This window comes from Neomonachus schauinslandi, chromosome 3 (genome assembly GCF_002201575.2).
Source record: "Neomonachus schauinslandi chromosome 3, ASM220157v2, whole genome shotgun sequence".
Classification (NCBI taxonomy): domain Eukaryota; kingdom Metazoa; phylum Chordata; class Mammalia; order Carnivora; family Phocidae; genus Neomonachus; species Neomonachus schauinslandi.
In genome coordinates this window covers 134,116,500-134,143,837 of record NC_058405.1, presented here as the reverse complement: position 1 = coordinate 134,143,837, position 27,338 = coordinate 134,116,500, and the positions used below count along the sequence as shown (strand labels likewise).

The 27,338-nt window shown below is 39.9% G+C and overlaps 1 protein-coding gene across 2 annotated transcripts in view; it reads right to left on the bottom strand.

The window, feature by feature from the left end:
* The window catches only part of RAPGEF4 (Rap guanine nucleotide exchange factor 4), a 292,248-nt gene extending 268,989 nt beyond the window's left edge, over positions 1-23,259 (bottom strand). For both annotated transcript variants that reach the window (XM_021703202.2, XM_021703203.2), the window contains exon 1: positions 23,135-23,259. In XM_021703202.2, the coding sequence (XP_021558877.1) occupies positions 23,135-23,199 (65 nt within the window). In that variant the 5' untranslated portion in view covers positions 23,200-23,259. The remainder of the gene's footprint in view (positions 1-23,134) is intronic.
* Between the last annotated feature and the right edge of the window lie 4,079 nt (positions 23,260-27,338).

The window sequence follows — 27,338 nt, the reverse complement described above, 5'->3', positions numbered from 1 at the left end:
TTTAGAAATAGCATCTTTGCAGATGTAAAGTTAAGAGAAGGTCATACTAGACTAGGGTGAAGTCCAAATCCAGTATGATTGACGTCCTTATAAGAAGAGAAGAAAAGAAACACAGACACAGACACAGAAGAAAGAAGGCCACGTTACAGTGGAGGCAGAAACGAGTGGTGCAGCACGAGTCAAGGAATGCCAAGGATTGCCAGCACCCACCGAAGCTAGAAAGAAGCAAGAAAGATCCTCTCCTAGAACCTTTAGAGGAAAGCATAGCCCTGCAGACACCTTGATTTTGAACTATTAACTTCAAGGATTGTGAGACAACACTTGTTTTAGAGCACCCACTTTGTGGTATTGTTGCAGCAGCTGTACAAACAAATACACAGTCACATAGAAATTCACCATTCCAGAGCAAATGCTCAGACCCTTGTTCACTGCTGACTCCAACTCGTCCAACTTTGATGAGGCTGACCGTACTGCCCAGTGCCAGGTTTTCACGGGTTTGCTTTTTCCACAAAACTGAAAGCACTCTGGACAGATTGAGCTTTATGTCAGTCTCCATGACCAAAAAGGAAGGCATCTTAGACAGTTGCTGTGTCCACACATCACAGAGTACAGCTCTCCAAAGGAGTCCTTGAAAAGAGGGCAGGTCAATGCTTTCTGGAGTTCAGCCATTTAAGATGATCTTAAATTAAGGTCTTCTCCACAGGTATACGATGTGAAGACTCTCAGCTGTATCTGACAGGATCTGGACTAACTGCTGCCCTTTTATTGGACAGGTGAGATCACACCTTCCACCTATATTCTGCCACACCTATCTCACCTACCATCGTTTGAATGAATTTCCATTGGAAAGCCAAAGTAAAGGCAAGGAACTCACTGATCTTTGTAGGGCTACAGCTTTGGGGGATGGTACTTCTCCAGGTTCCATGTTTATTCAACCATCAAATAAAAATTTATCAACTTTGGGGCACCTGGGTGGCTCAGTTGGTTAAGTGTCTGCCTTCAGCTCAGGTCACAATCCCAATGGAGCCCCTCATTGGTCTCCCTGCTCAGCAGAGTCTGCTTCTCCCTTTCTCTCTACCTCCGCCTCTCCCCCTGCTCGTGCTCTCTCTCTCTCTCAAATAAAATATTTTTTAATTTATCTACTTTGTTTAGGAAGTATGTAAGGAAATAAAGTGTGTTTACTGGTGAACAAGGAAGTCTTGAATGGCAATGTTCATGAAATGGTAGTTAGTATTAGTTTTTACAAGTTGAGTAGTATTTCCACTAATTTGTATACAGAGTTTCTTTATTAGCATGATTAAAAAATACCAAAAAATATGAATATGTATACATTCAAAACTTTATAACATATATCAACATACAAAGGTTTAAAAAAAGGACAAACTGGACAATATTTTCATCACATACAACCAAAAAAGTCAACATTAATTCTTTATAACAAATTCCTCTGAACAATCTGCCTATATTACCTAGCTATAGATATTTGCAGGGCACTTTTTCCTAATCCATATATCACTGAGTCAAAATAATCAATTCACATTTTCAGTCCCCCTGGATAAATGGAGTTTCCTGCTTTCATGCCACCTACTCTGAGGAAATCTGATCTGATCTCTCAGACCCAGGACCACCCCATGGATGTTCTCATTGCCTGATCTGGTCCTTCATAGCAATATAAGCATTATATTAAACACTCCTCTGATACTCATTCAGTGTCTGTGTTCCAGGCAACTTCCATAATGGTATATTCTCTGTTCTTTTCTTAGGAAAGAGCCTCAGCATCTGGGTCACACAAAATGTATTGCTTGATGTAAGGTTAATGAATTAATATGCATTGCACACACATAATGTATTGCTTGATGTAAGGTTAATGAATTAATATGCATTGCATTTTATAAAGGATACTTAAAAAAATTATTTCCTTGTTTCTGTGTGAGTAAAGAGAAGGAAAATGGCTTGTACAGTGTGAGGATGGTGCAGAAGAGGGTATACACTACTGAGGAAGGCATGAGGCCAAAGTGAGGTTTTGGGATTTGAGGCCTTGATCTTCTTCCAGGATCTCTCCAACTGACTGGCTCCTCCAGTCAGAATAAGGTTTATTTTGCTAGGTTCTCATCTTGGAGATCTTGGCTTAAAAAAACCTAAGTTAAAGCCTTGTCTTCTTTAATAACTAGAAGACAAGGCTGAATTTACCACTCGACTCTCATAATAGCACCCTGGCCTCCATGGTCCCACGGGCATGTTGTTACCTCACTGTGTATCCTATAGTCACTCATGGCAGAAGCTCCCAGGTCAAGAGCCAATGTTTTGTCATTGGTCCACTTCTCCCTTCTTTATCTGCACATCAACTAAGACAGTGGATCTATGCACATGCAAAGATGTCCATTCCCCAATTTACACCATGCGATTTCTATCCATGATCTTGAGTTAGACAGTGGCAGGGTCCAAATGCAAAGTAGAGATATGGGAAGTCTAAAGCCGGGGGAAATGGAATTATCATCTACCAACTGGGAGAGTCCATTGTTGGGGTAGCTTCTTTAAAAGATGGGGTTCTAATGCATTAGAAGAAAGCAGTGTATTTTATAAAGACAGTGCAAACAGGAGGGCACTTGTATTAAGAGTTATCATCCTAATATCCACGGATCTCCAAGTTCATTTGTCTTGCAGGCTATGCAGCCTTAATTCAATCTCCTTTCTTTCCTGTGCCCCATATTTTTACTCTTTCCATTGTTCCTTCTTCCTTCCTGATATTCCAAGATTCCTTCCTTTCTCAGCTTCCTTTAGTCATTCTTTTAAAGTAGATCTGTTAATGACAAATCCTCTTAGTTTTCTTTTATCTGAGAATGTCTTGATTTCCCCTTCATTCCTAAAAGCTATTTTCACTGGGTATAGAATTCTGGGTTGACAGTTCTTTTTCTTTAAACACTGAAAAAATGTTGTTCCACTTCATTCTGAGCTTTATGATTTCTGAAGAGAAATCCACTGTCATTCTAATTGCTTTTCCCCTAAATAATGTATCACTTCTCTCTTGTGGTTTTGAAATACTTTTTTTTTTTTTTGTCTTTAATTTTCAGAAGTTTGATTACCTTGGCATGGATTTCTTTGGGTTCATCCTCTTTGGGATTCACTTAGCTTCTTGAATCTGTAGTTTTATTTCTTTTGCCAAATTTGGTAAATTTTCAGCACCTTTTCAGCACCACTCCTCATCTTCTAAGACACCAATGGACATGAATGTTAGATCTTTTTTTACAGTTCCACAGGCCCTTGAGTCTCTTTCCTTTCTTCATCTATTTTCTCTCTGTTGTTCAAATTGGGTAATTTCCATTGTGTATCTTCATGTTCACTGATTCTGCCCTCTGTCTTATCTATTCTGGTGTAAAGCCATCCATTGAAATTTTGAGTTGCTGCATTTTTCAGTTCTAAAATTTCCATGTGGTTCTTATTTATTTCTTGTATTTATTTGCTAGGTTGTTTTTGCTTATAAATTGTTTTTCATTTGTTTCAACTATGTTCATAATTGCTCACCAAAGCATTTTTATGATGGCTGCTTTAAAATCCAGGTGGTAAGGGCTGCTTCATTACTGTAAGTTTAGGCAAAGGTCAAAGTTTAGGCTCCATACTGTCTTCACTGATGGAGGTGGAAGTGAGCCTGCAGGGTTTTCTGTGGTGTCTGGTAGAGCATTTGTTTGTTTGTTTGTTTATGTAGAGCAGTTATTGTCTAAAATTTTTTTCTGTCTGGCTAGGCTGCTCCTTTGCTTACCACAAGAGAGCAGGCTTTTCTGAAAGCTTTTTTTTTTGTGGGGGGAGAGCTTGTGTCCATTGGCATTTCTGGATTGCTGTCTATTCCCAGCATCCACTCTGGAATATATAAGGCAAAAAGAAAACTCAAGGAACTCACTACTATGTCTTCTTCAGATAGAGAAGTCCCAAGCCAGTCTGCCTTCTTCTCTCCATCTTTCAGAGTCTTTTTCTGTTTGTTTTATATATAATGTCCAAGGCTTTTAGTTGTATTTAATGGAAGAAATAGGAAGAATTGAGTCCCTTTGTTCACAGCTGTATAGTTGTCTTTTAAGCAGAACTTCTGTTTCGGTAAACTGGGTAGTTACAATTTCACAACTGTCATATGTATCAAAAGCAATGTGCACCAGCCAGAAACTCATTTACAGAGGCATACTTTCTCCTGAGAGGAGATGTTTCCAGGGACATAGCAACCAATGAGCCATATGTTGTTTATTTGTTAAATACTTGCCAACTCTGGCTTTATTGATAATATCACTTCTGAGTTTCACAGCAGCCCGCATGCCTCAGCTGTGATAGTTTGCTTCCTTGCTGTTCAGTATTTATCACGGTGATGTTGACTCCCTGTTCTTTTCTCCATCTGTTAGGGAGAAATAACACCCTTGTTTTCATAACTGTATTCATGTCATCCTACCTCTTGTCTTACACCTCTGTACCTTGATGTTTCATCTTTCCCTACATGGACTTTCCCATTTAACCACGTTTTGGGTAGATGAACTCATTCTAGTTTAGGCCACAGGATTTGCATTTGCCCTGCACCCTTTGTGAGAGGTATTTTATTTTTGTTTTCAGTCCTTCTGTCTTCCTGACAACAACATTCCAAGACCTGGCACAGAGTCTGCAACCCTCCCAACTGTCAACCAGGCTAGAAAAGTAGACCTATTAGCTATGTCATCTGTAAGATATAAAACTTCAAATGCAAACCCAGGTTGTAGTCTCTCTTCTTCCGCATGTTTGAAGATCTGAATATTTGAAAACATCTTCACTAGCCTTTCAAGACATATTCCACATTTTCTTTTCTTTTTTAAGTAGGCTCCACACCCAACATGAGGCTTGAACTCATGACCCTGAGATCAGTGAGGTGCCCCAATATTCCACATTTTCTTGTTTTCCTCCTACCTCACTGGTTACTCCCACACAGTTTCTTTTGCTGGTCATTTCCTCTCTCCCTGAATTCTTGTTGGAAGATGGCAGTGCTTAATCCTTGGTCCTCTTCTAACACTCACTTCCTTAATGTTCCCCAATCTCATGGCTTTAAATATCATCTATGTATTAATGATTACCAAATTTACATCTTCAACTCAGACTGTTCCTCTACACTCGAGTCACATGTCAAATTTCCTACTCAACCATCTCCAATTGAATATCTAATAGGCATCTCAAAATCAACATGTGTAAAATTGAATTCATTTCCTTCGAATGTGCCCTATCTCCAGCCTTCTCCATCATAACAGATGGCTCTAAAATCCTTCCAATTTCCCAGGCCAAAAAAGATGCCTTCAAAGTATCCTTGACTCCTGTTTCTGACAGATTCCCACACTCATTTCACGTCCTAGTGGTTCTACTTCCCAAATGCCTCCTACTTCTTCTCACCATCTCCACTGCTGTCATTCTGATCCAAACCACCATCACCTTTCTCCTAGATTACTACACTAGCTTCCTAACAATCTCCCTTTTCCCACCATTGCTCCCTTTCCCACAGCATCTTCTCAACATTGTGATCATAGTGATCTTGTAAAAATTAAAGTCAGATTATACCATTCTTCTGCTCAAAACCCTTCAGTGGCTCCCTAGTTCACTCAGAGTAAAGGCTGAGGCTTTTGTAATAGCTATCAAGTCCCTATATGATTTGCCCTCATTCTCTGCTCACTTTCTCTCCTAATCTTTCCCTTGATCACTACAGTCTAGCCATAATAGCCTCCTTACTGTTCCTTGAGCAATCCATACATGACCAACCTGGGGGTCTTTACACTGGCTATTCTCATTGCCAGGATATTCTTATCCTAAACATATGCTTGGTTAAATCCCTTGCCTCTTTGCTTAAATCACACTTTCCCAGTGAACCATATTCTGACCAACCTATTTAATATTACAATCCTCACCACCCCCATTAGCACTTCTGATCTCTTATTTATTTTCATTGTGTTTTTTCCCATAACACATATTACTTTCAAACATAATGTAACTTATTTGTTTACTATGTCCATTGTTTTTTATCTATTTCCTCTGTTAGAATGTAAGATCTAGGAGAGGAGGGATCCTCTATTTTGCTTACCTAAAGAATCCTAAGCACCTAGAAGGGTGTTTCCTAAGTATTCAATAAATATTTGCTGAATTAAGTAATGCCTCAACTATTCAAAAGATATTTATCTGTAAATCTCAGTTATTAAGAAAAAAATCACGGACGTGAGATCATATAGCAAATAAGTTTAAAAGGCTTTGTATAACCAAAATTACAGTCTTAAAATACCAACACTCTGAAATTCATATACTTTTCTCAGAAGAGAAATCCTCAGGGGCAAAATAGATACACTAATACTATACATACAACTCCAATAAACTTGATTAACCTGAATTCTAAGTCCAAAGGCTTAGAAGCAGGATATCATGTTTGTGCAAGAGAAGGAGACAGCAGAGACACCTAGAGTGACAGCTGCTGGGCAATAAGGAAGAGTCAGGTAAAGGAAACAAAAGCAGGCTAAAAAATTAAAAAAAAACAAAAAAGGAAAAAGCAACACTGGGGTATTTGATGCTGAAACAGATCATCCACATACTTCAAAATAGCATTATAACACAGGTTACCAATTTATGTTCAGTACACTAAGGCTCAATCAGCAAGTAAAATAAACATTATATTCAGTATACTTTAGAAAAGCAATCATATTAAATACCACTTGTGAATACCATTAAAGACCATTTCTACCAGAATTATTAAACTACACCAAGTTTGAAGGATTAATAAAAATAAATTTTTATAAAATTTATGATGCTGGATAGCTAAAGACTCACTGTAGACAACTATACTGTTTGGCTTTCAGCTGTTTGTTTATTGTTGTATACCCAGAAATGAATCTTGTATTCTAAAACAGATCAGCCTCATCAACTTTAAGATTTCATCAGGTTTTCAGCACTCTGAGTAACTTGAGGTTTTTATAATTTAGAAACCATGTACAGAAAACCTTTAATGGGACAAAACACTTGAGAAATGGTATGTCCTGGGTAGATATGCTAGGATTAGGGCTACATTGGAAGGTGCACATCTGGATGATATGACTCAAAAAGAGCCACCAGGCAAATATTCTTTGTGTGAGTTTCATCCCAATTTCCTTTAGGTTAAAGCTTTGACATCTCTTGGTATCCTTTAAACGTTAACCTCTTTAACACATTAGCTCAAATTACTTTATCAATTGTTAGGGAGTTTGTGACTCTAAGACTCTAAAGAAACAGATGGAAGATAAAAAAGAGAAATATAGGGCACTGCCCTACCATTCCGTGTCCACCTCAAGCTGTGGGCCAATGTGTCTGTCCTACTTGTCCTATTTAAGAGATTGGCCTTCAAGAGAGGTACAAGACAGGGATCAGGGGAGAAGTGTCAATCCAAAAAGACTAGACAGAGAGGTAGACAAGAAACAACCCATTAGGAATTACCAGGGCAAATCCAGTGGGTTGACAATGGCTCCTTACATGGCCCCTGGAAGCTCACTCAGAGTAGGAAGAGCAGTGTTAAGGGTAAGAGTTAGAGGAGACTGTCATCTGGCAAACCCAGGGCACCTGAGACACTCAAAGGAGATTCAGCGAGGTGAGAAAGAGTGCAGTGAGAAAGCATAGGGCTAAGGAAGAGAGACTGGAGCACACAGTTCTCCACTGTTCTATAGTCACAGATCGTTTTATGGTGATGTCTAGGGCTGTGAGGACTTTTATAAAAAGATCTTACTTGGGGCACCTAGCTGGCTCAGTCGGTTAAGTGTCCGACTCTTGATTTTGGCTGATCTTGGGGGTTGTGAGATCAAGCCCCATGTGGGGCTCCACACTCAGCGTAGAGTCTGCTCAAGATTCTCTCTCCCTCTGTCTCTGCCCCTCCCCCTGCTCACTCACTCTGTAAATAAATAAATAAATAAATAAATGTATTTTTTTAATTTTTAAAAAATAAAAAGATCTTACTTAATTTTAACTCAACATTTCCCCACCTTTTTTTCCTCTTGAGCCTTTTTTTCCTTGCGCTACCTACTAATATTCCAAGGAACATACTTGAAACACCATTATAGTCAAAAGGGAATGGGGTTTCATCCCATGTTGGTCTCTGGCACTTACCTTCTGTGTGACTCTGGACAACCTAACTTTTCCAAACCTCAGTTTCCTTATTTGTAAAATATGGATGATAGCAGCTATCTTATTGTCTTTATGAAAAAGAATTTGAATATATGTATAAAAAATCTTAAATCTCTTCACACACATTAACTAATTTAGTTCTATGGGTATCTCTAACCTAAGGAAATAATCTAAAACACAGGAAAAACTTAATATAAAAGGTTATAGCATTATTGATAACAGCAACAGTCATGTTTAAATGTCTTAATGGTCCAACAACAAGGAAAAACTTAAGCCATATGATCCACATCATTTCAGCCAATAAAAACTATAAAGAATTTTAATAACCTAGGAAAATGATCATCTTTTTTTTTTTAAAGATTTCATTTATTTTTTTGAAAGAGAGAGAGAGAGACAGAGCACAACCAGGGGGAGAGGCAGAGGGAGAGGGAGAAGCAGACTCCCTGCTGAGCAGGAAACCTGACATGGAGCCGAAGTAAGAGGCTTAACCATCTGAGCCACCCAGGCGCCCCTGAAAATGATCATCCTATAATGTTAATTTTAAGAGGCATGAAGTCTTAAAGTATGAGCTCAAACAATTTAAAAAATACTCAGAAAAAATGCTGTAGGAAGGGGCGCCTGAGTGGTTCAGTCGTTAAGCATCTGCCCTCAGCTCAGGTCATGATCCCAGAGTCCTGGGATCGAGCCCCGCATGGGGCTCCCTGCTCCGCGGGGAGCCTGCTTCTCCCTCTCCCACTCCCCCTGCTTGTGTTCCCTCTCTGGCTGTATCTCTCTCTGTCAAATAAATAAAAAATAAAATCTTTAAAAAAAAATACTGTAGGAAAACACCCTAAAATTTTATGATCATTTAATTCCTGGTGATAGGGTTTGTAAAAGTAAATTAATAAGTTAATTATAAGGCAGAAATTCTTTGGCTTGGCCCCAATTAAAATATAGTTTAAATTATAGTCCATTACCTTCCATGAGTTCCTGTCATTTTCTTCTGGGAAGGAGAAATACATGTCAATACATGTCAACTGGGAACACTCTCAGAAAGAAGCAGGGGATGTGTGTATTGTCAGCTCTCAGTGGCAAGCCAGCAACAGCTCTCACAAACCAAGGGGAGGGTGGAGGTGGGGGCAGTAGTAAGCATGTCACATGTCACGCCAAGGAGCCATGCTGCTGTCTCACACACGTTTTAGCATGTAAACATTAGTGGGCTTTTATTTATATTCTTAATGCTTTCCTTTTCCCCTATAATTTCCTTCCTTGCTCATTTTTCATTGTTTTAAATCTCTTTTAATTCCTTTAATATAAATCCTATGAGATAAAACTCCCATCAATGAAGTTTCTGCCATATAATTATAGAAATAAGAATTCAGCACACAACATCAATTTTATGACTGGGTTGCTTGTCCTGATTCAAAAGAAATAGGCTCAAATGCTATTCTACTTATTCAAATACTTTCCAAAATTTTCAGTCATTCCATCCTATTATCCTATTTTATTACTACTTACGCTCCCTTCTCCCTAATACTTACACTCTTTCCCTAAAAGTGATGAATAAAATATACATATTTTTAAATTATTTCAATTTGCAATTTGACTATCTTTGATTCTCCTTCAGATAATCCAAAACAATATCAGACTTCAGCAGTGTCCACATTTGATTTCTGTAAGCTCCTCGGAGGAGCGGTGTTGTTGCTCATTTTACCTGTGGATATTCAAGGTTAGGACTTCTAATGATAGAGACAGAAAGTATTAGTCATCTAAACACAAAGGTTTTTTTTTTTTTCTAATGAGCTTCACTTTGATATCCATAATCTGTTGAATGTTGACTTCTAAAATGAACCTCTAAAGCTATTATAAAGATAAATACCCAATGAAGTACTGAAAAGGTAGGAGACAAAGCAACAGAGATAATGTAAAATTCAATTGAGGAAAAGATAAGGTGCATTCACAAGCTGATAATGTACAGTTACAGCACAAGATGAAAAAGCACAATATAATTGTACTCCCATTGAGTTGGCATCCAACTTTGTCCATGCTTCAGAGGTCTGCCTTATAGATGAAGCTGCCTTGTTATATGATCCCCTTGCTATTTTTTGTAATTGTGCCTTTTTGTACCAATAGAAGGCTCCCTTTTTATGCTCTGATGATCTGGATAATTAAACAGGGACTCCTGGTTTAAGTATTTGAATTATTTTCAGTAAATAAAATGTAAAACCTGGTTACTGACTAGACAGCCCTAACTCTACAAATCACATCCTTAAATGCCACCAGGGAATATTTACAACGAGTGCTGCATCACCACAGAGACTATTCTCAAATTGTCTTCAATTTTTAACATGAAAAAACTTACAACCATGTTGCCATATCATTTAATCAGTTGGTGAGGAGAATATAAGAATTCAATTAAAAAACACTATCAAAAGGCAGATGATGGAATAATGACAGAAAAGTTGTTTAAGAGAGCAAACAAATCCCCAAAATGAGAAATTGTTGGGATTTCTAAGTATCCAGGACCATTTTCTTGCTCTGGTATATTTATCTGAGAGGCCTGTTTTAGAGAACACTAACCCCACAGAGTTATCAGACAAATTCATCACTGATTAAATTGGCTATGAAACCCAAAACTCCATCACTAGGATGGGGATATTGATACCATTATCTGTTCAGCTGTCAGCATCCAGTCAAAAGCACACACAAAATCCTTTCAATTTCATTTAAATAATCATACTTTTCCTGATCTGTATTACATTCATTAGTTCTCTAGGGATAGCTTTCTTTTTCCCCAAAAATTATTATTTAAAAAAAAAAAAACTAAAGTGGACAGTATTTCAAATAGCTTTTTTTTTTTTACGATTTTATTTATTTATTTGAGAAAGAGAGAGAATGAGAGAGAGAGAGCATGAGGGAGGGAGGGTCAGAGGGAGAAGGAGACTCCCTGCTGAGCAGGGAGCCCGATGTGGGACTCCATCCCGGGACTCCAGGATCATGACCTGAGCTGAAGGGAGTCGCTTAACCAACTGAGCCACCCAGACGTCCTCAAATAGCTTTAAATAATAATATTTAAGGAATAAACCAAACTTTCAAAATTTATCCCTTTCACCAATTTCTGAAATTATCTTTGTCTGTAGTATATATATTGCTTCTGTATAATATATTGTAATATTACTATAGGCACTAATATACTATATAAAGCACTTTCGCAAAATAAGGCCTTGTTACCAAACAAAGGGTGGCATCGTATTTATTCAGCTTGTGTCCTTATCATGGCCACTAAAATACTTCATTTGCCTATTTAGTAAAGCATGGATTACACTGATTTAAATTCATACTAGGTGGCCTCTCAGTTCATTCAAGCTCTTTGATGAGAAGCTGCTTTTGTAGAAAGAATTCACCACCCTTTTAAAAATAACACCATGCCTGAGTTTCTTCCCCTGTCCTCTGCTTTGTTTTTCTTTGCTGCTCTTATTACAATCTGACATTGTCATATACATTTGTTTGTCCTCTTACTCCATCACTCCATATTCTCTTATCTTCGGCCTCCTAGCATTTATTAACACCTACTTTTTCTTGTTTTCTTCATCACTGGATTCCTTATCACCTGGAACAGTAGCACATAATAGCTACTGCATCCCTACCACGCACCAGCACATTGTAGATACTCAATTTTAAGGACTGACCGAATTAATTAATGTCTTCCCAGCTAGTATTTAAATCCATGAGGTCACAGGCCTTGTCAGTTTTTATTACTAATCTATCCCCAGTAAGAATGTATGAACTTGGAAAGCAGAGCATAAAATCTCTGAATGAATGAATGAATGAATGCACAGCAGGGAAGTAGAAAACTAAGATTAGATCTTTTCCCTACAGCACATTTGGGCTTAGGAAAGAGGAAGAGGGCAGGAAGCACGGAGGATACAGGTAGAGGAGTGATAAAAGGAGTGACAAGGAATGCTAAAGATAGAACTTTCTTATATTCCAAGTTTGTTTAAAGAGTTGATAAAGAAAATGTGTAAGATTCAAGAACTCAACTTTTTCTATAACATGTTCAATATATAACCAATCAATGACTAGAAGAATAAGTTTGTCAGAGCCTGAATACCTGAATGTCTGAGTCTGAATGTCTGAAGGCAAAACATTCATGCCTTCATCTGGGATTTAAACAGAATTGAAATGTCATATATAATATCAAGAATCAAATTATTGGGGCGCCTGAGTGGCTCAGTGGGTTAAGCATCTGCCTTCAGCTCAGGTTGTGATTCTAGGGTCCTGGGATTGAGCCCCACATCAGGCTCCCTGCTCAGCAGGGAGTCTGCTTATCCCTCTCCCTCTACCTCTGCCCCTCTCATGCTCTCTTTCTCTCTCTCTCTCACATAAAGAAATAAAATCTTTAAAAAAAAAAAAAGAATCAAATTATTAGGTTCCAAGTAATGTCTGCTTTCCATCAACATCTATTTGTTTTCAACATCTCCAACAGTTAAGTCTTTTCTAAGGGCCTTTAAAACTTATTTCCACATTTAATTAGATAAAAGAGAGGTTCTTGAACTTTAAACCAATTTATAGGTCATAATCCTACAGAGCAATTCATCCTATTTAATGTGCTTACATTTCACAATTTCATTCCATGAAAGGGTTTTCGGAAAATTATACTACTCATTTTAAGATTGTTGCAGGGCAGGAAGTGCCTCGGTTAAGCATCCAGCTCTTGATTTCAGCTCAGGTCATGATCTCAGGGTCGTAAGATCAAGCCCCACATCAGGCTCTGCACTGGGCATGGAACCTACTTAAGATTCTCTCTCCCTCTCTCTCTGCCTCTTCCCACCCTTAAAAAAAAAAAAAAGCTTTTTCACTGCAATTAACATATGTTCCTTGGTTTTCATGGTAACAATTAAAAAACATGGTAACATGCTCTGTGGCATAAGCCATGGGTTGTCGACCACCATTTGTCTGTGTTTTAAGAGTGGCACCAACATTCCTCCTTGAGAATACACTCTTGTCCCCACATCCTCAAAAAGAAGCACTGTACCACAATTAAGACATACATCCTTGTTTGGCTGTCAAATGAGGATGTAATTTTCCACCTAGTTTGGCTGAGTTCAAAGTCATATTACTCTTCATCTAACCAATAATACAAAATATCTGCATTCCAGGTATCTATTGGAAATATTACTTCCAACTCATTGCTGCTCAGTTAATTATCAATAGCTCAGATGTGAAAAACAGTGTTTATGGAGGATTTCCTGGAAGTGAAGTAATCCATCCATTTCTAAAATACCCTAAAATCTATCCTGGGATTAAATCAGACCATCAAAAAGCTATATTATTATATTGGCCCCATGGGAAAAATACTCTCCTTTAATATCTCTTTGGTATTATGCTATCATGATATATTGAAAGCCCTATGAAACCCACTGCTGAATTCACTGTTGGGGTACTGTGGAGGATACTATTCATCACATTGCACAGTATCTTTTTCATGAGGTTGAGGGGGGTCAGCATTTCTCATTGTTTGATTAATTGTTCTTGATTAATTGTTCTTCTCTGGAAGAAATAGTTTTCATTGATAAATGCTATATAATGAAATAACTGTGCTTCCTTCTTTGTGCTGACCTTGAGAAATCATAGCTTTAATGCTTATATTAGGAAAGAAAAATTTTAATTAATTATTTAAATTTCCATCTTTAAGAAGCCAGAAAAAGAACAAGTTAAACCCAAAAGTAGGTAGAATAAAGGGGAGGGGCCCCTGGATGGCTCAGCCATTAAGCATCTGCCTTCGGCTCAGGTCATGATCCCAGGGTCCCCACATCGGGCTCCCTGCTCCACAGGAAGCCTGCTTTTCCCTCTCCCATTCCCCCTGCTTGTGTTCCCTCTCTCACTGTGTCTCTCTCTGTCAAATAAATAAATAAAATCTTAAAAAAAAAAAAGTAGAATAAAGGGGAGGCAGCATAAATCAATGAATTTCTCAAACTATAGAGAAAATCAACTAAAGTTGGGTTTTTTAAAAGATTAACAAAATTGAGAAGCTCCTAGCAAGACTGATTAAGAAAAAAAAGAGCAGACAGAAATTAATAATATGAGATATGAAGGAGAACATCACTACATATTCTAAGGACATTGAAAGAATAATAAGGGAATAGTATGAACAACTCTATGCTAATAAACTTGACAACTTAGATAAAATGTCTAAACTCCTTGAAACAACTTATCAAAACTGACACAAGATGAAATAGAAAACCTGAGTAGCCCTCTACTAAAGAGATTGAATTTGTCATCAAAAAGCTTCCCACAAAGAAAACTCCTGGCCGGATAATATCTATAAAACATTTAAAAAAGAAATAACATCAATATTGCCCAATCTCTTTTTAAAATAGAGGAAACACTCCCTCTGTGTCAAATAAATAAATAGATAAAATCTTAAAAAAAAAAAAAAAGAGTTGCAGGCTCTACCAACTGAGGGGCACCTGGGTGACTCAGTCAGTTAAGCATATGCCTTTGGCTCTGGTCATGATCCCAGCATCCTGAGATCAAGCCCCACATCAGGCTCTCTGCCCAATGGCAAGCTTCTCTGCTCAGTGGGGAGCCTTCTCTGCTCACTGGGGAGCCTGCTTCTCCCTCTCCCTCTGCCTGCCGCTCTGCCTGCTTGTGCTCTCTCTCTGTCAAATAAATAAATAAATAAAATCTAAAATAAAATAAAATAAAATGAAGGAAAGAAAAAAATAGAAGAAAAAGAAGTATTTTCTGACTCAAGGAAGTTCATTCTCACCCCTCTGATCCATTTTGCCCTGGAAATCCCAGCCAATGTAATAAGACAAGAAAAGTAAATAATAAAAGATGTAAAGATCAGAAAAAGTAAGTAAAACTGCCAGTATTCACAGACAACAAGATGGTCTACAGAGAAAATCCTGAGGAATCTACAAAACAATTATTAGATTGAATAACTTGCCCAAAGTTACACCACTAATAAAATCAAAACTAGAATGTGAACCAATACAGTCTGGTTCCCAAACTCTTAACCCCTACACTATGCTCTCTACTTAGAGAGGACCATGCAGATATATACTTGCATTAGCCCACAAACCTCAACACAGCCATATACTTGGTCTTTGTAGTCTCACTTGATGATTTGGAAACAGAGATTCAAAAAGATTAATAACTTCACCAAGATCACATGGCTAAGGGATGAAAGTGACAGAATTTGAATAGGTCTGGCTGACCCTAAAACAAAGCTGATCTGAATATATCACATGTTCCAAATTTGAAGAGGAAAACAATGAGGATCCAGATTCAGATAGTAAGGCCCTGACATAATGCAGTAGAATACAAAGGCCAAGAGAATTAGTGACTGATTAGTAGTAAAAAGGGACATAGGAAAGGTCAAAGTTTTGAGAATTAGATTAGCGTCAATAAAATAGTAGTAAGGAGGAGAAACTAATGGAGAGGAAGTTTAAGGAAGATGAAGTCAGTTTTAGACAAGTTGAATACCAACTTGTTAGGTTAGGCATAGTTTTGACAGCAATAATAGAAAACCTAACAAAAAGTGGTTTATAAAAATAGGATTTATAAACCAAAATCTGAAGGTAGGCAATGATTAATCTAAATTTAGTAGCTGAACAAAGTCAGAACTAGAGTCTGTGTTTCTCCTGGTCCTTCCTTCTGGGATTACAATATGGGTGCCAAAGGCCCAGGCCTCAGGTCATAATTCCAGACAGAAGGAAGAATGGGGGTAGCAAATACATCTGTTTTTCATCAGTAAAGCAAAATCTTTCCTAGAAGTCTCTAGTAGAACTCTACTATGTCTCATGGGCCAGAACTATGTCACATAGTCACCTAGCCTCTACAGTGGCCTAAAAGGTAGGTACTTTGCTTTCCCAACCCTATAGCAGAGGCAGGTGAAGAAAAACAATGTCTGCTCCAAAATATGAATGGGGCATTGATGTGGGAATATCCAATGGAGAGACAAAAATGCATCTGGTCTAGAAGATAAAGCAAGGATACAGGATTTAAGTAATCTGCATACTGAAAGCACAGGAAATGAAAGGGTACTCCAGGAAAGAGCATGCATGAAAAGAAAAAAGGGTAATAACAGCACTGTTTCTCTTTTTGTGCAGGGAAAGCAAATGGATGTACATGGATACAGCTGAGTAAACATGGTAGCCAGGTCCCTCCGCTACAGCCGGTCAGAGTGTTTGCTTTTGTATGCCTGGGTGGGTCTTTCTCTGTCATTCTCCCCACCCAGTAACTTCCATCCTCTTTCTCTTTCCTCAGGCTCTCAGTACTCCCAACAAGTTCTCTCCTCTCTCTTTCTCTTTCCCTCATCTGTGAATTGGAAGTACTGGAAGGAAAATTCACTCTTCATTGCCACTGATCAATATGCATGAAGATGGATTTAAATCTGACTAAAGAAAAACTAGCTGCCTTAGGTTGGAAAGGTGGTCCAGGAAAATAAGTAGCTACTATGAAAAGGCTATTAAATCTTAAAAATTCATGGAAAATTAATAGGAAATTTGAACTAAAAGGAATCTGCCATTCCTGCCCTCACTGGAATAGCCAGAGTATATCTGGGGAAATACAAACTAAAACAAGGAAGCAGAATTTGCTTTGCTGAGTACCATTCTTCCTCTGAAGACTCTTCTGGGCTCCCAGGCTATGTTCAGGAGACCAGGTTGCAGGGCATCCTTCTCCTGGCCCACTGCTCCATAGGCACACCATCCATCATGTGCTCCAGTCTGAGTCCAGCTCTGCTGACCCTTTCCTTTCTGAAAATCCTAGGGCAGGTAGAATCAGCACCACAGAATTTAACCATGATTACAACATAGGTTGTGTTGTCCTCTAATTGCTCCATACATATATGTCATGTACTCCCATGTATTTGGGGCTACAGTGAGATGTCCTCCAATAAGTTGCATATAAGACATGCACCAAGCATTAAACTTTAAAATCAATATATCACTAACATCATGAAAAGTGATCACTTGACGTTATGTGCCTCATAATGCAAGTATATAACACTTCTGTGAAGTATTGTTGCCAGAAAATCGTATCCTAAATCCAATCAAGCTCTAGATCCAAATACCAATTTACAGGATATACAGCGGATAAAGGGACATGTCAGAAGACACCATGGGGGCATAATTAAAATTCAGACTTTAAAAAAAATCGGTTTCTTCAACAAATTTATTATAAGGAAGAAAAAGAGGCAGAACCCAGAAATTAAAAAAAAGCCTTAGAGACATTATCAACCAAATAGAACCAATGTAAATCCTAACACAAATTGCAAGAAAGAAAAAGTTATGTGATAAATGGGGAAATTTGAACACTGTCTGGATATTTGATTATATTAAGGAACTAATGTCAAATTTTTTAATGTGTGATAGTGGTATTATTTTTATCATAAAGAATCCTTACCTTTCAGATATATACTAAAATATTTACAGATGAAATAATACTGTGTTCTGGGACTTGCACCAAAATAATCCTGGAGGTAGTGGGGTATGAATGGAGGGATTAATAAAACAAGATCCGCTGTGAGTTGGTAATTGTTGAAAGGCGGAGGGGCTGTATAAGAGAAACATAATGTTCTCTCTTCTTTTGTATATTTTGAAATTTTCCATAATAATCTTTTTCTATAATAGATCAGAATAGAGTTATGCAATGTCATTTTTTTTTTTTAAAGTAGTCACATTAGGCAAAGAAACACAAAAGGAACAGCAGAGATAGATGCTCATGGTGCCCATCCAAGCCTTTTCCAAGACAAAGGTGGGGCCAGTGCAAGGACTTACTTGCAAGATTGCAGAGGCCACTCCATCCCGGAGGAGGAGGATGCATCTGGCTATCTCACCTTCATCCCATAAGCACCTTCTACAGTCAAGGTGCTGCAGTGAAACGGAAGATAAAATGATGAATAAAATACAGAAATTGACATCAAGGGATGCAAAAGGGAAGTAAATAGGAAATTGTGATGGAGTCTGGCTTGTGATATTATAGTGTTGTACAAAGTGTGCTATGGGAGCACATGTAATGGTCATCTAACAGGAAGAGATGACAGCCAAGCTGTCCTGAAGGATTCCCAGAACTATCTTCTGATTATAATTAATTCCCTGGCTCTGTTGCTCTAAGAAGAGAATGAGCTGGCCAGAAGTTGTAAGTGTCCTGATCTCCTGGCAGCTTTGCTTCTCACTGTAAATGTATAACACCGGCTTCTGGTAACAAGTGGATCTCCCACACAGCTTGCCTAGAGAAGGAGTACATCAGCCAAAGGATGTGAGTGTCCACTCCTCTCATCTTATTTTCAAATTAATGAACTGTCTCTCTGGTTTTACTGTCTTTGAGAGTTTGGTGCCTTTGTATATGCCCCTGAAAAAAATGTATTAATTCTTGATGTGCTGACAAATCAGGAATCTGAGATTGCAAGACCAGCTCTGAACGATGGGAATTCACCAGGGTAATATCATCCCCCTTGGGACATGCCTGGGTCTGGATGGACACCTGCCTTCCCCAGTGACAGCCTTCTGCTCTGTGTGCCTCTTTGATCTTCAGTCTTCCTGAAGGGTGTGGCCGTGTCTGAGGCTTCTTTGATTCTGAGTCATCCTCTTCAGCATGTCTGCCTCAAAACATTTTGGTTTTTAACAAATCTGTTCCTTGATTTCTTTCACTTGCATTCAATCACATCAATATAGTTAAGTCCACATCTATTTGGGGATTGTCAGATGCAATGATACTATAGAAGAAGCATGTTTTAAAAATGAAACATCAATAATTTAAAAAATTCCTCAGCTGTTTTGTTTTTTTATACATCCATACCACGTTAACTTCATTTTCTGCCTTGGCCTGTGATCACCAGTGATCCTCAAATAAGCCCATCAACTGAGGCTGTCCCCCAAGCTACACTTCTAACTGAAGAATGAGAAACCAAATAGTGTGAACTCCTTCCCAGATGAAGACAATTTCTCTCATTTCCAGTGGTTTCTCTGTCAATCAGCCAAATTCTTTCATCTGTAATGGGACATGGCAAACTTTTTCTTCAAAGATCTACAGAGTAAATACTTCATTTATTTTTTTTAAAGATTTTATTTATTTATTTGAGAGAGAGAGAAAGCACAAGCAGGGGTGGGATGGGGAGGAGCAGAGGGAAGGGCAGAAGCAGACTCCTCGATGAGTAGGGAGCCTTAGTGGGGCTAGATCCCAGGACTCTGGGATCATGACCTGAGCCAAAGACAGATGCTTAACCGACTGAGCCACACAGGCGTCCCCCCAGTAAATACCTTAAACTCTGTGGGCCACACAATCTCCATTACAGCTACTCAACTCTTGCCAGCGTAGTGTGAAAGCAGCCATGGACAACACGTAACCAAATGAGTGTGGCTGTGTTCCAATAAAACTGTGTTTATGGACACTGAAATTGGAATTTTATATAAATTTAATGGGTCACAAAACAGTGATCTCTTTTTGGTTTATTTCCAAACATTCAGAAATGTAAAAACCATTCTTAGCTCAGGAGACATGCTAGCAGCTGGTGGATCTGGCCCCTGCTCCATAGTGATGAATATTGGCAGTGATTCACTATACATATGTGAATGTGTGTGGTATCTTCGTAATACTGCCTTACCAACCATGAGAATTATGACCTATAAATGGGTCTTAAATTCATAGGTGGCAAACTTAAATTCTTATGGGAAAAATATCTTCACTAAAATTAAACAATGATCAGCACACAAAGACACACCCACACATACACAAAGACATTTTATAAATCCTAAACCCCAAAACAGTGGGTACCATGTAATACATTTCTAATTACCACCCCTGCTTAGAAAAAATTTGTAAGATCAATGAAACAGAGGTAAGTTTGTTGTGCTTTAACAATACGTCTGCTGAGACTTTTTTCAATGTCTTTTTATCCATCCAAATGTTCAATGTCTTTCCGATTGTAAGATCAGTATTTATACAATCTCATCTCCTCAGTCCCACCATAGTCCAAGAACTTGGACGCTTGATACATGAAAAACGTTGGGTTTTCTTTCTTTAACCTAATCTGCATATCTATATATTTTTCAGCCCCCTCCCCCCATGCACGTTTATATAGCATTGCCTCTCTATGATAACCTTCTAGGCATGACTACAGAACATTTCTAAGGCTTTATTTTCCTTGTTCTGTTTGTTTCATCTTGTATTGTGTACTTCTTTACTCATGCACTTTCTACTTTAACTCCTCTTATTATTTTCAACAGGGTCCCTCTTTTTCTAGCTGTCCACAACAGGTGCCACTTGCTTGATGCATAGACCTAAACTACATTTTGCAGCTATGGAAAAGGTCCCAGCATCATATACCCAAACAGTACATAGGGGTTCACTGTGCCATTCCCTCTTTTTGTGTGTTTTATGCTTGAAATATCTGTAATCTAAAGTTTTAGAAAAATGGAGCATACATTCCTATGCTCTGGATTTGGTCACAAGAGGAATTTGTAGTTGGGAAGAAATTAGCATATTTATATGACACGCCTGTGTGTCTTTGTTCACATTGCTCCCTCTGCTTGGCATGCCCTCCCCAAATTCTCTGATAAAATTTCCCTCAACCTCCAAGGTCCAGGCATGAACCTGTGGGAAGCATCCCTGCCAAGCACAGCTGATGACTCTCTCCTTTGCATTCCCAAAGCATTTCATACATCTCCGTGAAAGGACTTGTCATCGCATTGTGGTTAGTTGATTATGCAGCTGTCCCAGCCCCACCACCCATCCGCCAAGTCAAGAGCAACTCATCTTTTTTTTTTACCCCCCCTCACTGCTCATGCATCCCCAATGCCCAACACAGTACCTGGAATAAGGTAACAAGATTGCAATTCTCAGAAATACTGAGGGTAGTCCTAACTTCCATCAGCACCCTGAATCTTCCTCCTCCCCCACAAAATTAACAGACAATTTAAGTAAAAATGCAACTTCAAAACAAGTACCCCATGGACCTTTTAAAATGAGATTGCCACTCCTAAACTGTTCTTCAAAGGAATTCCAGCATCAACACTGCAGAAAATGCACAACACCACAAAATAAAATATTTACCTGGCACTTCAGGTTTTCAAAGTACTTTCACCATTTGCTGTTGCTGTTTGGTCCACTAATTCTTGGTAAGACAGATAGTTCTATCCTCATTTTTCAGACTCTCAAGGAAATAAAAGTGACATCTCCAAGATCAGAGCTGTCAGTTCTGGGCCTAAAACCCTTAACTTATTGATCTATCCACTTTCTCTACTCCATGAATGCTAGGCTCAGTATTTGTGGAGGCTTTTTTTTCCACCTCTGGTAGATTCTTTTTCCCTATTATGAATGGTGGCATTAGATTGTGGCTCTATGTTCTAAAAACACATTTCAAACAAAATCATTTGGGCAGATACACATTATGAAAAGACAGAATCAAATATACCCCACTTGTGTTAGTATTGCTCTATGATTTTGCCGTAAGTACTTATTGACTAAAGGATTTCCAGTGAATCACCGACTGTGCAAAAAATGGCATGCCATGCATTTCTGAAAATAGAAATATGTAATCCATTATAAAAAAATTCACTCATGAAGAAGGACTACTATTTATAGGTCAAGCACAAGAGCTTGATTTTCTCTTTTTTTATAACTCATCTTTCCTAAACTATTAAATTTAGATTACTTATCACATTAGCAGGCTCTTCACTTAAATATACTCTTAGTTCCTCTACATAATTCTGAATGATTTAACCATCACTTCAATTCTCTTACTATTTATTGCAAGCAATTCTTCTAATATTAGTACATATCATTTCGAGTAAATAGGGCACTGCCTGCCAAAAAATCTTGCTACTGTGTGGTAATTGAAAGTAAAGATTATTTCACAGATATATTAATTTTTCAAATGAGCCACATTTAGCTTTTCTCAAATTACCTAATTTTTTTCAACAAAGAGCTATAATAGTAAAATATTCAGAGCATGTCACACTGAAGATTTTCAAGTTTGATCTGGTTACGAATCTGCTAATTGTAAAAATTTCAATATGGCAGAGCCCAAAATATTTCACACAAATGCAAATAGAGATGTCATGCAGATAGCTGCAAGACATGAATCATTGCCCTGCCGCATCAAACTCAAAAATTCAGAGGCAGTTCACTCTGCAAGATCTCTCGCTCTGTTCTTAAAAGTTCAGATCCATCACCTTATAATCAGGGTAATAAAGTATAATTGCTAACATACTGTGTGATGTTTACCGTTAAACCCACAATCTGGACAAACAGAAAATTATGCTGTCAGAGCCTGGAAACAATTGCAGTCCGCAGTTACACGGGGGCACCCTCCTTATACAGAGCTGTCGTCGGGAGTAACACTGCTTTATGGTTTTAATTTTTTAGAGTAAGGGTCTTTTCCCGAGAAGCAGGTATTCAGACGAAGGCGGTCTCCCGCGTGACCTTCTTAACACAGACCTTGAGCAAGCGACTGCGGGGGCAGGAGCTGAGAATTTCAGCGAGGCACTTGACAGCTCCGCTGGGTCCCTCACACTTTGCTTCCAGGAACAAAAAAGGAATGTTACTCCGCACCTGTCTTTTCCCCCTCACCCCTCCTTAAAACTTAAATTACATTTACCCCTACGGCCTGAACTGCCGGAAGAAGGTACGAAGCTATTCCGTCCCGTGATGCCGAGGGAAAATAATCCCCCACCCAAGAGCGCAGCCTGGAGCGGCCGGCGGGCGGCCGGGCGCGCGCTGGGGGCAAGAAGGTGAAGGAGGGCTGGGGGGCCACTGGAGCGCCCGGCGCTGCCTCCACACCCCACTGCGCTGCATTTTCTCCACCACGTGGAAGAATCTCGTGCGGGTGGCGCCCACGGGAGGCGGGGGTCCGGGTACCCCCCTGGCCGGGACGCCGCTCCTCGGCCCCCTCCCCCGCGCGGGGCCCGGCCGTCTGCTCTAAGGTGAGGGGCCGCGGCCGGGGCGGCAGTCCCCGCGGCGGTCTCCGGGCAGGGGCCGCGCCGCAGAGCCCCGGCCCGGCGGGGGGCCCTGCCCGAGCTACCTTTTATCCAGGCAGGCGATCCACTCGGCTGAAGAGGAAGAATGGGCAGCGTGCGCAGCGACCATGTTGGGCAGCGGCGCGCGGTGTCCCCGGCTGCGGCGACCTCCCGCGCTCGCTCTGCCTCTGCCTCCTCCTAGCCCGCGGCGCGGACCAGCTCCTCCCGGCCCGCCTCGCGACCGGCGCGGCTGCGACGGGCCCGCCCTCCCAGCGGGCTCCCGCGGCCTCCCGGGCGGGGGGCCGGCGAGGGAGGGGACTCGAGGGGCGGGACGCGGGGGACCCGGAGGGCCCGAGCCGCCCGCCCGCCCGCCGCTGCACTGCGGCGCCCAGGGGGTGGGGAGTCCCGCGGTCCCGCCCGCTGCGGGAAGGGGACGAGGGGCGACCCTGCGTGGCCAGCCACCTGCGACAGGTGGCCGCCACGTCTCAGGGAGACCTGGGCCGCGCCCCTCACCTCCGGGCCTCAGAAGCGTGGACGGAGGGAAGGCGCCACGGGTGGGGAGGGGGCGGGGGGGGGTGGCTGTCAGTGTATATATTTTTCAGACAGCGAATGCCACTAAAATGGCTGCTGCCTCCCTGTTTCCTTAGAAACCCTAGTCTTCCTCAGCTGTTGTCAAAACTTGCTGGCGGTTTTTGCTCACCTTTCCCGTTTCCCCTTTAAAAAGGAATGAAGAGGAGGGTTACCATGGCTTGGGGTGAGAACACCCACACTGGTCACCGAGTGTGGGATCCAGGGGAGAGTTTCTCCTGAGGGGTGAGGAAGGGGTGGAATGGAATGGGGAGGCAGTGCAGGCATGGTTGGAAGCAGGGAGGGGAAGCCAGTGGGCTAGAATGGTGATCCGTGGTGACTGAGGGAATGATAAGCCGAAATCTGGCCTTGAACCCAGGAGCTGCTTGGGCTTCCATCACCTGCATCATGAAAAGAAACAATTAAGAATGGGGAGTAGTGGAGCCACGAGCAGAACTGAGGTTTGGGGGTCGGGGGCGGGGGGAGGGTCAAGATCCCAAGGCACTCACCTGAACTTGGATGGTTGGCCCCACATGTCACTTGGGCCTGTCTCTGGTAGGTGTGCACAACAAATGTTATGCCTAGAAGTTGTTTGGTTACATTCTGCCAAAAATCAAATTAAGCTCTAACAGTTATTTAGGAATTTGGGGACAAGTTAAATCTTTTGGACTACTGCCAAACACTGTTTATATTTATGGTGTGATTTAGGGATAGATAATGGGGAAAGAGATAGCACTGCTAACCTCACTTTGGTTTTTTTCTCTCCTGCCCTGCCCTCACTCCCCTGCTCAGAGGAGGTTCAAGGAGACTGGAGAATGAAACATTCTGGAATGCTTTTATCCTAATAAAACTCCTCCAAAGAATTTGCCGTTTTTTCCTCTGCTCAATAGCCAGGATCTGGTTTCAGACCTGCCAGCGTATTCCCTCAGCAACACCTCCCTGCTCAGTGCTTGTCCCCAGATGACCTCCATCCTGTTCATTTCTATGATGTTTTAGGTAAGTAACATTTAAAATGTTATACTATACAGAGAGTACCAAACGTATTTCTGTTGTTGCTTTTTTAATGATAGAGGTATGAAGGAAGAAATGGGTCTCCTCTATTTATTAAGATTCATTTATAAGGAGCTCTGGAGAACATTTCAAGGTTACCAAATGCTTTCTCAAAATGCCTTCACTCAGAGAATACGTGTAGGTAAGGAACTAGAGGAAAACATGACTTCATATGACGTGTCATTACCAGAGGCTCTGAGTGGACATGGGTTTTGACCATAATGCTGTAATAGTCACCATTTATTGAACATCCACCGAGTGTTAGATGCTATGCTGAGTTCTCTACAAGTGTTATCTCATTTAATCTTCAGAACATTCTATGAAGCCAAGCCAGAAGGACAGCTGCCCAGGGCACTATTCCACAAAAAGGGACAAATATCTTTGAAAATGTAATGAAACAGAGAAAATTATATTTATCAGTACTTTCAGGGAGAGTGTTGATTGGGTCGCAAGGAAGACACTGATGAGCTACTTGGAGTGGAAGTGAGAGCCCAAGTAGTCTAATGTGTATTCTAGGGAGCATAGGTCTAATGAACCTCAAGGGCTCTGTTTTGCTCTATGGGGAATCTGCCTTTCCTTGAAATAGAAGTTGAAGAATTATTTAAAGAATATCCTTTCAAAGGAACAGCAGTGGATCATTAGCTTATCCAGAGCCCTCACATGTTCCCATTTAGCCCTGGTGTTAGGTACCAGTAACTCCAGTATACTCATTAGCACAAGGACACTAAGCCTCAGGAAAGATTGATAATTTGCTCTCAAGAGCCCAGCTGCTGGACTGGGGGTTCCTGAATCAGATTTGGGGGTTCCCAAAGCGCTTGCACTTCAGAGATGGAGTCACTGGTTTGGTCAAAAGAATGAGAGTAGAAGGCAAGTCAAAAATGACTGCCCAGGTGATCAGAACAAAATGGTTATAATTTTTTTAATGTAAAAATAGGGAAACGTGAGGAAGAAGGATAGAAGAAACCCTTGAAATGTCAGGAATAAGCCCACTGTTCTACGAATTACTCTTGTGGTCTAAAAGGGATTTGATTGCTGGTCAAGAACTATAGAAGTAAAGGAGCTGTTGCATGATTATCCTATTAAGAAGAGGAAGAAAATAAGGGATTTTCTTTGGTTTTGATGGGAAAGGCAAAGAACCAGAGAATATTTATTCTTTTTCTTTCTTTCAAAGAATGTAAATCAAGCCAGACTAAAAAAGACCACATACTGTGTGATTCCATTTAGGTAAAAATGTCCAGAAAAGGCAAGTCTATAGAGACAGAAAGTAGATTAGGGATTGCCTAGGTCTGGAGGGTGGGAATGGGGAGTGACTGCAAATGGGCCCAAGAAATCTTTTTTGGAACGTTGGAAATGTGCTAAAATGACTCGCAGTGATGGATGAACAACTCTGTAAATTTAAGAAACAATTATTGAATAGTATATTTAAAATGAGTGAATGCTGTGATATCCACATTATATCTAAAATAAAAATGAAAAAGTAAATAATAATAAAAATAATAAACCTGTCTTGGAGAAATAAAAAGAACATGTGTTGATCTTTTAGAGGAAAATAAAGAAAACTATAGGAGAAAAAGTATAAGTTACCCATAATTCTACCACCTAGAGATAATAATTTATCTCTAATACTTTAGCGCATTTTATTCTAAATTTTCTATTTTGAAAAGATACTATATATATGTATGTATATATATATACACACCCATAAAAACATGCATATAACTAGCTACTTACATTAAATTATGTATACAGTTGATCCTTGAACCATGCCGGGGTTAGGGGCGCAGACATACACACCACACCCACCTCTACCCTCCCAACCCTGCCTCCGCAAAACCCCCACCTCCGTGCAGTCAAATCTGCATATAATTTTTGACTGCCCAAAAACTTTACTACTAATAACCTACTGTTGACCAGAAGCCTTATCAATAGCAGTCAGCTCACTTGCTTTGTATATATTATATGTATTGTGCACTATATTCTTACAACAAAGTAAGCTAGAGGAAAGAAAAAGTTATTAAGAAGATCATAAGGAATGGGCACCTGTGTGGCACAGTTGGTTGGGCATCCGACTCTTGGTTTCAGCTGGGGTCGTGATCTTGGTGGTCATGAGATCAGCCCTGCCTTGGGCTCTGCCTCAGTGCTCAGTGTGGTATTTGCTTAAGAACCTCTCTCCCTTGCCCTCTGCCCCCCCCCCACTCATGAATGCATGCGCATTCTCTCTGTCAAATAAATAAATAAATCTTAAAAAAAAAAAGATCATAAGAGGAAGTACATTTACTGTACTGTCCGGATTTATAAAAATAAATCCACATATAAGTGGACCCCGTGCATTTCAAACTCATGTTGTTCAAGGGTCAACTGTAGATAGATAGATAGATAAATAGATAGATAGATAGATAGACATGCGTTCATACAAATTTGAAAGCATTAATATTTTACAGGCTACTTTTTCTACTTGGAAGGGAAAAGTGCTGTACATGTTTAAAAATATCCTCCTTAAAAAATGTAATAACGACAAAATATAATTTATTTAAAGTATCTTCCTTTGAGGCCTGTTTTTTCATTGGCAAAAAATATTTGTTTAATCTTCTTCCTTTAGTTTAGTGAATTCTTTTTCTATGAGAAAGCTGAGATCTTCACTGAAGATCTCCA